General features: G+C 41.8%; 1 protein-coding gene across 1 annotated transcript; it reads right to left on the bottom strand.

The window, feature by feature from the left end:
* Positions 1-253: 253 nt before the first annotated feature.
* Positions 254-8,323, bottom strand: proca (protein C (inactivator of coagulation factors Va and VIIIa), a). The gene is made up of 10 exons (XM_041802614.1): positions 8,205-8,323; positions 7,879-7,916; positions 7,685-7,768; positions 5,798-5,955; positions 4,092-4,116; positions 3,904-4,014; positions 2,144-2,284; positions 1,909-2,027; positions 1,208-1,325; positions 254-933 (listed from the first exon to the last, which is right to left on the bottom strand). The coding sequence occupies exons 3-10, from the start codon at positions 7,752-7,754 to the stop codon at positions 365-367; spliced, it is 1,311 nt and encodes a 436-aa protein (XP_041658548.1). The 5' UTR covers positions 7,755-7,768; positions 7,879-7,916; positions 8,205-8,323; the 3' UTR covers positions 254-364.
* Between the last annotated feature and the right edge of the window lie 5,056 nt (positions 8,324-13,379).

The following is a 13,379-nucleotide window of genomic DNA, read 5'->3' on the forward strand; positions in this document are numbered from 1 at the left end:
ATTTTTGCTTTAACACGATGTAAAGTCAATCAGATCAGACAGAGTAAAGAGATTGAGGAGGGCTCAAAACAGCTAGGCCCCAGAAAGCTCTCTCTTTTATCACCCCTTGGTGGTGACTTAAAGAACTGCAGTTTTTAAAATCTTTACATTGATGAACTCATCTTTGCTGGCTTAGTTTTCTATCTGCTGTTGTCCTTGTTAACTGAACATTGCTGAGCTGACAACACTGGAGGACAAACAAGGAAACCAAAGGTCAATTAGAGCAGGATGAGTTTATTTATAAAGTGTTAGATTTTCAATGTAGTGAGGATGAGAATGTGAGTCCACTTTCGCAGATTGAGGTGGTTCAGAAACTCAAAGGTTGTCAGGCGTAATGACCTCTGTCCCAGTCGTCTTTCACTTGTTGGATCCAGTCGTTATAGTTGGACACTTTGGTGTAGATACCCAGCTTGTCTCTCTGGCCACAGCCCTCACCCCAGGACACCAGGCCGACCAGGAACCACGTGTCCCGGTACAGAGTGACCATGGGACCACCGCTGTCGCCCTCACAGGCATCCTGCCTATCTCCCAGCCTCCCAGCACAGAGCATGTTGTTTGTGATGTTGTTGGTCATGTGTTGGATGCAGACATCATGGTCCACCAGAGGGATTTTGATGATGTTGAGTGCAGAGGTGAACCTGCTGCTGTTCAGCTCTTCTTTGCCCCATCCCGACACCACGGTGATAGTGCTGTTGAGATGCAGCACTCGCTCTGCCATGGCGCGTCCTGGCAGACAAACGGGGAGGATGTACCGGGAGAAGGGGGCAGGGGTCTCAAGGCGCATCAGTGCAATGTCGTTGTCCTGTGTCCTGCTGTCGTACTTTGGATGTCTGAAAGAGCGGAGGACCCTCAGAGTAACCTCAGTGCCTTCATCTCTGAGACGGTCGTATTCACCTAAGGAGACGTAGCACAGAAATGAACATCAGCAAAGTTCTAGTCACCAACTTTACTGTTTCCTGTATCTCAGCCGTTTGTCGGTCAGTACTGGCTCGGACGATAGAGACATTATCACACATTCACAGTGATATAAACTATTATCAACTTTCAGTGGAGTATAATTGAGTAAATCAAAGCTTTTCCCGAAAAAAGTAACAAATGACTTATGATTACGTGTTTTTTTTGGAGGCACCACCCCATCACTTTCACAGTTTGCAGAGCGGACACTCACCCAGCCGTACTGTGAATATCAGGCTGCTCTCAAGGCAGTGAGCGGCGGTCAGAACCCAACTCTCATCGATCAGGACGCCTCCACAGTGCAAACGCCGGTTAGCATTCCGTATCAAAACCTGCAAACGAAAATCCAAGAAAATCTGGCTGTAGATCTCAGATGCTCCACTTGCAAACCACTACTGTCAGAGCATGAATACATGCTAAAACTGTCAAAAAAATAGCACTAGTTAAAACTGTTTAACATTAGAATATATACAGGACTGCATGTACAAAATGACTCACTGGCATCCAATAATCCCTGGTTAAAATGACGGTATTTAAACTTCTCAGGAGTTTAACTTTAGATGCTATCCCTGTGCAACCAAATCAGTTAAGGAAGATATTTTCTCAACAACCTGCTCTTTATTATGCTTTTACTTTGTTATTTGCACTGTCTTAACCACAAGAACTTAACTTCCTGTTTGAATAAGGAACCTGCTCTATTGAAAGCTGCATAATTGGCTCAATCGTGGGCAAACAAGAACTTGCTACAGATTGAAAAGTCAATAAAAGTAGCAAAAAAAGATGGTAAAAGTCTGAATTAATATCTTCTTTTTATTTTTTCTTACTATAAGAAGGCTTTTGAATAGATGGCTGTTGCTGTAACATGAGTCAGTTGAGTTTAGGTAAATTTATTTGCTCTATACACTGTTGAGTTACCTGCCATGGATTCTCCCCCTTCTTCCCCACTTCCCCCGCCACCATCCAGGGAAGCAAGCCATCCATTGGTTTGGTGTATGATGACCGACCAATCAACAGCTGACCACAGGATCTCTGACCTGCAGAGATAGAGACAGGGAGCAAAAGATAGGTGGTACTGTACGTACTTAGGTTTGAATTTACGTCTTTTGACATCACAGCTTTTCTATAATCTTTCTATTCTGTAATTTCTCACCATCGGGCACACACTTCCTGGAGTTATCATGCAGCGTGTATCCGCTCACACAGCTGCAGCTCCTCGACAGCCCGTCACTGCTTTCAGAACAATCGTGGTCACAGCCGCCGTTATCCTCGGTGCAGTTAGTAGCTGTTACAGCTGAACCACAACAGAGCACAGAGATTTCAACAACAGCTCATTTTTAACCTCCTAAGACTCTGCATGTACAGTGCTTAACAAATTTACTAGACCACCTGCCATATTTGTCTGAGAGACCATCCAGCATCATGAAGTGCTTTAATGCGGACTCTTTCATTTTCAGTAAACTCTCCACGTTTTACTATTTTGAACAGGAATGAGGAATTTCAAACTGAATTCACCCAAATTTGAGCCGAGTCACTGGGCTTCTCTGAGAAGTCAGAAATTAATCAATCATAACATTCAACCACTAAAACTCATTTTCTGTTCAGGAATAAGAGTAATTAACTATAATTTGACATTTTAATCAAGAAATAATAATGTGCTTTACTATTTTTTCTTTTTTTTTGTGTAAATCAGTAAATTTCAAAATTCATAATAGTTATATTTTATCATTAAAAATATCATTTGGGTTAAAGAGCTTCTACATATTGGTGTATTAACCATTGCAGAAACATAAAAAATGATTTTGGTAATTACCAATGCTGTTAATTTAGGGCAGCTGTGGCATAAACCTTACTTTGGTTAGGGTTAGGGTGGTCTAATAAATTTGTTAAGCACTGTACATACAAGGACATTACAGTTTGGCTTCCCTTCCTCAGAGTTGACGCTGAAGTAATTTGCTTGAAATGGTGGGAGAATTCACTCTATATTTCAGGAATTCTTGTGGACACTTAAGGGAATTAGTTTGGAGATTTTGGGAAATTTACTTAGAAATTTTCAAGTATTTTCCTTGACATGTCGGGGACATGGTTCTATATGTTGAAGTTTCACTGAAAATTTTGGGGGAAATATGCTTTGAATGTTTTATGGCATTTATGTGGAAATTTGGGAAATCTACCTGGATATTTTTGGAAATTTGTTTGGAAATTTTCAAGCATTTCATGGAAATTCATGTGTAATTTTTGGGGATGTAACTGGAATTTTTTGGAGCAATTTGCTTTGAGATTTTGAGGAATTTTCAAGAAAATTTGGGAAATTTCTTGTTATTTTTTTAGGAATGAGATTTGGAATGGTGGGCGGGTTCCTTTTAGATGTTGGATATTTTATGGCCATTTCAGGGATTTTCATTTTTTATTGATTTTTGAGGTGGTGTTTTTGCAAATTCTTTGGAATGTTTTCAGAAATTTTAGGGTGAATATGCTTTGAAATTTTAGGGCATTTGCTTCAAAAATTTCAGGCATTCATCTGGAATTTTTGGTTATTGTTAATGGAATGCTGAGGCTTTATATGACAAATCAGAAACAGTTGGGTAATATTTAAAGAAATCTGAATTTACTTTTAATGGGTAGTTTTCACAGATTAAAAAAAAAAGCCCATTTTAGGTCATTTCTGTTGATTTTGGAAAGAAAAAATACAAGAAATTTTGTCATATAATGGAAACTTTGTTTATCCTTGTGGTCCATCATGAAAATAACAAGAAAAGTGATTCCAGTGTTGTAGTTCTTGAGTCCAAGACTCAGACTCCAGTCTACCTTAAGTCCTTATCTGGAGGACTGAATAAACTGTTTATTCCTGGTTGCTCTGAATGTGAGAGGAAAACCTCTAATCATGTATGATGTTTCTTCCGTCTGACTCACGTTCTCTGCAGTATTTTCCCTCATACCCGGGTCTACAGTTGCAGGCGTATCCTTGGTACAAATCCACACAGTCGCCATGAACACACATGTTGTTACTACACTGGTTCCCATCTGAAATAACATGAGGTTATCGCGAGGAAACTCAAGATTCTCATATCAGTTCATATCTGTGCATATCAGTTACATACCTGAGTACACGGTCCAAAACTCCAGCTGAAAAGACAACAATAAAATCAGTAAAGATGCTACTTTAATGTATCTGGTTTAACATTTCTTTAAGGTTATTTTCTTCATTTTATATTTTTATATATTTAAGTTTTATTGTGTTTTTTATTGGGTTTTCAGAGAGATACAATGTTTACATTGCTTGCACTCATAAGGGATTTTGAGTTTTAATGTGTTTTTGCTGACTTTAAATTTCCTACTAAATGCTCTGTCTTAAACTCTGTGAAGCACTTTGAATTGCTCTCAGTATAAATAGTGCTCCTCAAACAAACATGTCTGACAGAAGCAAAAAAATCAGACAAGACAACAGTAGAAAAGTAACTTTTGAGTTCTCTGAGGTAAAACTACCTCATCATGACAATCTCTAAACAAAAAAACATTTCTATGATACTCAGCCTTTCAGAAACCAGTCCTTCTTTACTCACACTTAGAGCCAGATCCACAAAAAATTGTGCAACTTTTGCATCCACTAAATCTGTGCAAGTGAGAGAAATGTTGGTGTGCAAGTCACAGTGCATGTGCAAAGGCTGAATCAGTGTAAACTACTCGGCGAAGCAGACATCATCTGTGTGTATCTGTCAGATTTGCATGCATGTAAATGAAGAAATGTTTGAAAATCCCCCAACCCGAGCACAAAACTGTTCTGTTCCTACACAAACAAGTGGTCACATGCTGGCTTGTGATTAAAGCGGATCCTTTTGGTGCAATTCTTAGTGGTTCAGTCTCAGAGGATTTTGTTTAATTAAACACTCACAGCTGCTGTTTTAGTTCAGTCTGCTTCTTAAATCCTGTTGACCTCAATCACAGGTCTTCAGTAAGGAGGAGGCAATGTCACCAGATAAACAGATCAAGTGGTTCAAATATCCATTGTAGAGATATATTTCCTTAATGTTATAATTATTGATTTTAACTCTGTAAAGCACTTTGAATTGCTGTACATTCATCTTGGAAAGCTGTTTGTCACATTCATGATGAACCAATCAGAGCAACAAGACAAAATGATGTTTTACATATGTGCTTCTCTTGAGCTGAACAGTTACCGCTGCTGTAGATTGTTAATAGTGCAGCTTCACTGTGAATAAAATTGATGCAAAGGCCAGTAGAGAGAAGTGCAAAAATGTCTACTCTTCCGAGACAGGCTTTTAGTGTGGCTCTATACTCTTGTTTAAAAAGAAATGTGGCCCAGTTTTGATTAAACTGCCGCTTTCCTGCTGCTACATCCGAGCTAATAGTTACTACGGCAGCAGCCATTGGTTACTCCTGCAAACTCCAACCGTAGTGATCACAAAGCCATGCTGAAGCAGACCGGGTGAAGAGCAAAAACACCTTTCCCTTAATGAAAAGCTTTTAGTGTGTTGTTTTAATTTATTTCATGCAGAAATGTGGTCCAGTCCTGGTAAAACTGACGCTATGCTAGAGCTGTATCCGTGCTAACCGCCACACTAGAGGCAGCCATTGCAAACAGCTTTCAGTACAACTAAACCCCACCCATAGCTACCGCCTCGTCCTTTTCAAATGATGCTAATTGGTCCGAACAGAGTTTGGTCCTGCGCAGTCCGTGTTGATTGGACCTTTTCGAGGTTAGAGGCCATGGGTTCTGAGGTTAGACCAGTTGAGAGCCACGACTCTAAAGCTGAAACACAAACACAGAAAAAGGACTTGTTCTCACTGTGGCCTCTCTGGATAGGAAAATCTCCCAGGCTTCTTCAAAATCACAGACTTCCTCCACACATTCTCGCTCCAGAGACCCCGGCTTCAGCTCCTCGAAGAAAGAGTTCGCCCGGCGAGAACGGAGCAGCATGTGAGCCTTCGGAGGGTCAGAGAACACTGAGCAAACACAAAACATGAAGATGATTTTAGCATTAATCTATGTAGTTAATGTTATTGTAAGACCTTTTAAATCTTCTGTTCAGTTAGGTCATTTTATTTGCTATTATATCTGATTGTGCAACAGCATATAATGGCCACAGTAGGTCTAAAAATAAATTATTACAAAGCCAGGGATGGGGGTGACACTCAAAAATGGTGGAAAAAATGAACAATATCAGTTTTTGGCTTTCATATTATAGCTGCAAAATATCTTAATTTCTTAAAATTTAGACTACTAGTACTGAACCTTGGAGGTTAGATTTTCTGTTTGACCTGACCGAGGTTCCCCAAAGCCAAAAGCTGGGTTGAGCCAGAATTTCTGGCCCTTCCCTTGGACCCACTTTGGGTTGGAAAATAAGGGGGTCAAAGGCATCTTGTAATACATAGCAGCATTACTACATCCTACCCTAAATTTTTCAGATTTAGTCTTTTTTTCTTGTAATAACATCCATCTCTGATTCAGTTCTTGATTTTCATGGACAGGATCTCGAGGTGCAGCAAGGGACAGGAGGGTTTTCGGTTGGGTGATCTCAAAATTCCGTTTCTGCTTTTTGGAGATGATGTTGCTCTGTTGGCCTCTTCAGCCGGGGACCTCCAGCAGGCACTGAGATGGTTTGTGGCAGAGTCCAAAGCGGTCGGGATGAGGGTCAGCACCTCCAAGTCCGACACCATGGTTTTCTGCCAGAAAATGATGGGTTGCTCCCTCTGGGTGGGGAGAGTGCCTTTGCCCCAAGTGGAGGAGTTCAAGTACCTTGGGGCCCTGTTGACAAGTGAGGTTAGAAGAGACCATGAGATTGACAGGCAGATCATTGCAGCATCTGCGGTATTGCAGACGTTGTACCATACTGTTGTGGTGAAGAGTAGGCTGAGCCGGAAGGCAAGACTCTAAATTTACTGGTCAATCTTCGTTCCAACCCTCACATTGACCCAGAGATAGGGTGTAGAGCTTGGACATCTGGAAGGATCTTGAAGTAGAGCTGCTACTTCTTCACGTTGGAAGAAGCCATTTGAGGTGGTTTGGGCATCTGATTAGGATGCCTCCTGGTTGCCTCCCTGTGGAGGTCTTCCGGGCTCTTCAAACTGGAAGGAGACACTGGGGTAGACCCAGAACTCACTGGAGGGATTATATATCTCATCTGGCCTGGGAATGCCTCTGAATCCCCCAGGAGGAGCTGGGAAATGTTGCTGGGGAGAGGGATGTCTGGGTTGACTTGCTTAGCCTGCTGCCACTGTAACCCGACCCCGGATAAGCAGAAGAAAATGGATGGATGGAACTTCAGGACAACTTTCCCTCAGTGCAGACCCACTGCACAACTTACAACTAGAGATGCACTGCCCAGCTCCAGTAGTCATGTTCCAAGAATTATGAACTCTTTTCAATACAAACTACACTCCAATCATAAACATTATATCAGTTTTTTGTGGAATACATTTTCTTGATATACTGAGAGAGAAAAGCTGTTAAAAAGTGGTGCCCAGCCTGCTCCGCTGTGTGAGCACACAGTGATACAGTGCATAAAGGAAGACAGAGATGGAGCTAGGCCAGCAATAATGCACAGGTGGAGGAGTAACAAATATTTCTGCTCTAATGACTAAGAAGTGTTGTCGTTTGTCAAAAGACCCGCCCCTAAAATATGTCGTTTGATTTGAGCTCCATGACTGTCTAGCTAATCTACTCATGACTCACCCGTTCGACAGAGAACGGATGCTGACCACAGAGAACTGATGACGGACAGGTAGAGGAGGAGGCGTGGCATGACCTCAGTCAAACCTGCAGCCAATCAAAAACAAGCAAATCAGGTCAGTGTGTTTATATTCACCCTGTAATGCCAGTATTTATACTGAAATCCATATTGAAATATAGTTTGAGCTATAACTTACCAAGTTAAAGCAGGCCGAAATGATGAACTGTGGCAGTGCTGAAGACAAAACACAAAAACAACCACGTCTCATGAATCTGTTCAGATTTGGAATGATCTCTCAGCAGCTGCAGCAGTATTGATCTTTTTCAGCTGACACCACAGAAGCCTCTAAACACACACAACACCACAGACGATCCCCATTTGAACCCACTTGAATTTGAACCCCCACCCCGTCAATGACTGATGCAGCACGGCCAGGAACATGGTTGACATCACGTCCTAAATGGCCATATCATGATGGATGAAGTGGATTCCTGAGATGAGAAATAAGAATTTTTTACTTACGCGTGAAGAAACGAAGTCACGGACGCAGACGGTTCGCTCTGATTCTACTGTGTTAATGACTAACCGACTGTGTTTACAAAGAGTCCACAGTCTGCAGCTCAACACCGTCTGCCAACACTGTCCACATGCACACCAAACTCCCCTTTAACCCCCACCCACTCACCTACACAACATATCACAGCCACGTTTCCCAGAAGTCCAACACTTTCGGAGCTATTCCCCTCACATGATGAACCGTTTTCGCTTTAACAGTTGACTCATGAGCTCAGTAGGAAAATAGAGTTTGAGTTTACCAAAAATATGACAAAGTTCTTTAAAATTTGCTCATCATCCATGTAAGTGAAAGGTTTGATGACAGTCCAGCTGTCCTGTAAGAGAAGCCAAAATATTCAGAGCTCTTTGTAATGACTGGCTGCTGTTATTTAGGCTCTTTTGACATTATATTAAAAAGGACGGCGCTTTTCTAGCTCCTTTCTACGGAAGAGGATCAAGGCCAGAGATGAAGGAAAAAATAATGCTGTGCCCTTCTAGAAAATAAGAATTTGATCTTGAAACCCTATTTTAACTGTATTTTCCAAACTTTTACTTTATACTTGATATTTCTACATTTTTCTTGTCATTTCAACTTTAATTTCTAAGTGCACACCATTATTTTTCCCTCAAGTCTGGTCCTAATTCTCTTCTGTACCTTTCACTTTATAAAATGATCCCCATGATGGGCTCTGACATATTGCAACGGTGGCGTATGGAAATATCCAGTATGTAAGATACGCCATTAAAACCTTCATTTTAAGAGCTGGCTACATCCTCTGCACAGGTGTGACCAATAAATAAGTAAAAAATGTTGAGAATGGGGCACAGATGGCCTAGAAGTGAGGTCATGCCCTTTGGCTGGGTTCAAGTCAGGCATGTAGCCTCTTCCTGTATTCAGTTCCCTGTTATCTCATCCCTATTTCTAAGTCTAATCACTTTTCTATCAGCAATAAAGGCATAAAAAGTTCCCAAATTTTTCAAAAAAAGAAAGTGCTGAAACATGCGCTGTAATGACCACAAACGCAGTCAGCACTATAAACCACTGCCACAATTCAAAATGCCTCCATTCAAAGCAAGACAAGATGCGTTTTGACACAGACCTGGATTGTGGTGCTACTTGCTACCATCTTTTCTCTCTCATTAGATCATAATTATGCATTCAAACACAACAGTGGTATACCGTTCACTACAACCCTTGTTTTAGCATTTATAGGCTGACCCTAGGCCTAACTACTTTACCAGCAGGTAACAGGAAGCTCCTAATGTTAAACAGAGATTGTTCAAAAGTCAGGCATGCACAGTCTCCATTTGCAAAAATTTGTGATAGTAAATGTGTCATTCTGAAGAGCTCAGTGACTTCAAGCGTGGTACTGTGATGGATTGCACCTTTTCGATAAGATGGTTTGTGGAATTTCATCCATGCTGGATATTCCCCAGTCAGCTGTAAGTGATTTATTTGTAAGTGGAAGCGTTAAGGAACAACAGCAACACAGCCACAAAGCAAAAGACCATGTAAAATCTGACTTACTGTATGTCAATGACTGCTAAGATGCACAGAGAATAAAAGTCTCCAAAGCTCTGCTGATTCCATAGTTGAAGACTTCTGAACGTCCACTGGCATGAATGTAAGCACAAAAACGGTGCAGGGGAAGCTTTGAGAGTGGGTTTCCACGGCCGAGCAGCTGCATGCAAGCCTCACGTCACCAAGTCCAATGCCAAGCGTCGGATAGAGTGATGTAAAGCACACCGACACTGGACTGTGGAGCATGAGGGACATACTCTGTGGAGTGATGAATCACACTTCTCTGCCTGCAGTCAGATGGGTGAGTCTGGGTTTGGTGGATGCTGGGAGAACGTTACCTGCCTGGCTGCATTGTGCCAACTGTGAAGTTTGGTGGAGGAGGGATAATAGTATGGGGCTGATTTTCAGGGTTTGGGCTAAGCCCCTTATCTCCAGTGAAGGCCAGTCTTAATGCTTCAACATACTGAAAAATGTTGGACAATGCTATACTTCCAACTGTGTGGAAACAGTTTTAGGAAGGCCCTTTTCAACTCCAACATGACTGTGCTCCAGTGCACAAAGTGAGGTCTATAAAGACATGGTCTGATGAGTCTGGTGTGGAAGAACTTGACTGGCCCACACAGAGACCTGACCTCAGTCAAACTGAGGACGTCTGAGATGAGACTGTGAGCCAGACCTTCATATCCAACATCAGTGCCTGACCTCATAAATGCTCTATAAAATGAATGGGCACAAGTTCCCACAGAAACACTCCAACATCTTGTGGAAAGCGCTCCAAGCAGAGAGGAGCCTGTTATAGCGGCAAAAGAGAGGTCACCTCCTTCTTAAAATACATGTATTTGAATATAATGTCATTACAGTTCCTGTTGATGTAATGGTCAAGTAGCCAAATACTTTTGTCCATATATGGTATTTCCTCCTTCACCCTGAGACATGGTGTTCACACTGACTGGACAGGAATGGTGTCCAAATAAGTCTTATCATGTTGTGCTGTCTCCAGAGTGGAGTCATGATAAGTGACTTCCTTTGAAGACTTAAAGGGGCTTCTGGGACCATGTTCTGTATTATTTTTCAACTAGATTACATAATACACATGTGCACATGCAAACAAAGAGTTTAGAGAATGAGGCATCAAATAGCTGTGAGACGTAAGACGATAGAAAGATATGAGGAGGCCAATGAGATGGACGGAAAATTCCTCAAAGGACAAAATATCCTGCTGCTTTTGTCACAAAGGGTACACTTTCTCAGATTTCATTGAACTGAGACTGATTTCCTAACAACTTCCCAAACCAAAAGCAAACTTCAACTGACTGAAAGTAACTCTCAGACTCTTAAAGTGATCGTTCGCACTTTTGGAATCCTGAAAAGACGGTTTGTTAAACAAATCTAACAATGAAATGTTTCTACATGCAGTTTTACAAAAGCACAGTCAGTGATGTGAATCTTTCAACTAAGGTTAGATCATATTCAATCAGCAGACAGTATCATGAACATATGAAGGTTTCTACAGCATGCATATAGTTTAAACTTGAACAAATATTAGTGACTTTTGTGGTTTAAGTCTTGCTGTAACCGATTCTTTTTCTGAATCCTGAAGTATGTTGTCTCAATACGATCATTTTACAGCTCTTAATAAAACAGCCTCCTACTATCTCAGACTGTAAATATCAACCATGTTTAATATTCAGAAAATGGATTAAAAATGGAATAATAGACGTTCAGTGTCGGGGTTATTGGTGTGGATTTAATCCTTAAATAAAAATTAAGAATGAAAGCATACTATACAAACAAGGTAAGATTTTTAACATAAGTGCCAAAGCAAGGTTTTACTTTGAAAGCATAAGAAGGAAGTGTAAGGAATCATGCCATGTTTGTCTTGCCTGTGACATATTCTGCTTATGTGGACATACAATATATTGCCAAAAGTATTCACTCACCATTCCAAATAATTGAAATCAGGTGTTCCAATCCCTTCCATGCCTACAGGTGTTTAAAATCAAGCACCTAGGCATGCAGACTGTTTCTACAAACATTTGTGAAAGAATGGGTCGCTCTCAGGAGCTCAGTGAATTCCAGCGTGGTACTGTGATAGGATGCCACCTGTGCAACAAGTCCAGTGGTGAAATTTCCTCACTCCTAAATATTCCACAGTCAACTGTCAGTGGTATTATAACAAAGTGGAAGTGACTGGGAACGACAGCAACTCAACCACGAAGTGGTAGACCACGTAAAATGACAGAGCGGGGTCAGTGGATGCTGAGGCACATAGTGCGCAGAGCTCACCAACTTTCTGCAGAGTCAATCACTACAGACCTCCAAACTTCATGTGGCCTTCAGATTAGCTCAAGAACAGTGCGTAGAGAGCTTCATGGAATGGGTTTCCATGGCCGAGCAGCTGCAGCCAAGCCATACATCACCAAGTGCAATGCAAAGCGTTGGATGCAGTGGTGTAAAGCACGCCGCCACTGGACTCTAGAGCAGTGGAGACACGTTCTCTGGAGTGACGGACTGTGCCTCTCCATCTGGCAATCTGATGGACGAGTCTGGGTTTGGCGGTTGCCAGGTGAACAGTACTTGTCTGACTGCATTGTGCCAAGTTTAAAGTTTGGTGGAGGGGGATTATGGTGTGGGCTTGTTTTTCAGGAGCTGGGCTTGGCCCCTTAGTTCCAGTGAAAGGAACTCTGAATGCTTCAGCATACCAAGAGATTTTGGACAATTCCATGCTCCCAACTTTGTGGGAACAGTTTGGGGATGGCCCCTTCCTGTTCCAACATGACTGTGCACCAGTGCACAAAGCAAGGTCCATAAAGACATGGATGAGAGAGTTTGGTGTGGATGAACTTGACTGACCTGCACAGAGTCCTGACCTCATGAAACCTGATGAATTACAGTGGAGACTGAGAGCCAGGCCTTCTTGTCCAACATCTGTGTGTGACCTCACAAATGCGCTTCTGGAAGAATGGTCAAAAATTCCCATAAACACACTCCTAAACCTTGTGGAAAGCCTTCCCAGAGGACTTGAAGCTGTTATAGCTGCAAAGGTGGACTGACATCATATTAAACCCTATGGATTAAGAATGGGATGCCACTTAAGTTCATATGCGAGTCCAGGCAGGCAAGCGAATACTTTTGGCAATACAGTGGACATACAGTGGACGTCTGCTAAAACAAGTTAAATATAACTTCCCATCAATCATTTTCCAGTGTAATTTCTCTGCTGAGAGACATGCACGGTAAAAATAGACAAGCAAGTCAGGTCCATTATAAATGTCGGGAAACCTGAATTATGACCACACATAAATGTCCACAGTCCACTGTGTTTCTAGGGAGCTGTCAGGATCTCTGTCAAGTCTAAAAATCCCTAATTTAAGCAAACATTAGTCTGTTTTCTCCCATATTCATCCATTTCCCAGTAAGAAGACAGTAGTGTCCGATGATTTGCCACTCAGTCCGACTGAGCAGGCATGTTGCGTGCTGAAAGTTCCTCGGCGCAAACCCATCATTATCTGGATCCATGGAGACCCTGAGCTTACGCAGGCAGTTTGAAAGCTCTTACTACCAACCTGCACACCCAAGAGGACATCAGTCTTTGAAAAAGTCATTGCACGACTGCAATT

The sequence above is a fragment of the Cheilinus undulatus genome, linkage group 13 (assembly GCF_018320785.1).
Source record: "Cheilinus undulatus linkage group 13, ASM1832078v1, whole genome shotgun sequence".
In the NCBI taxonomy this organism is placed as follows: Eukaryota; Metazoa; Chordata; class Actinopteri; order Labriformes; family Labridae; genus Cheilinus; species Cheilinus undulatus.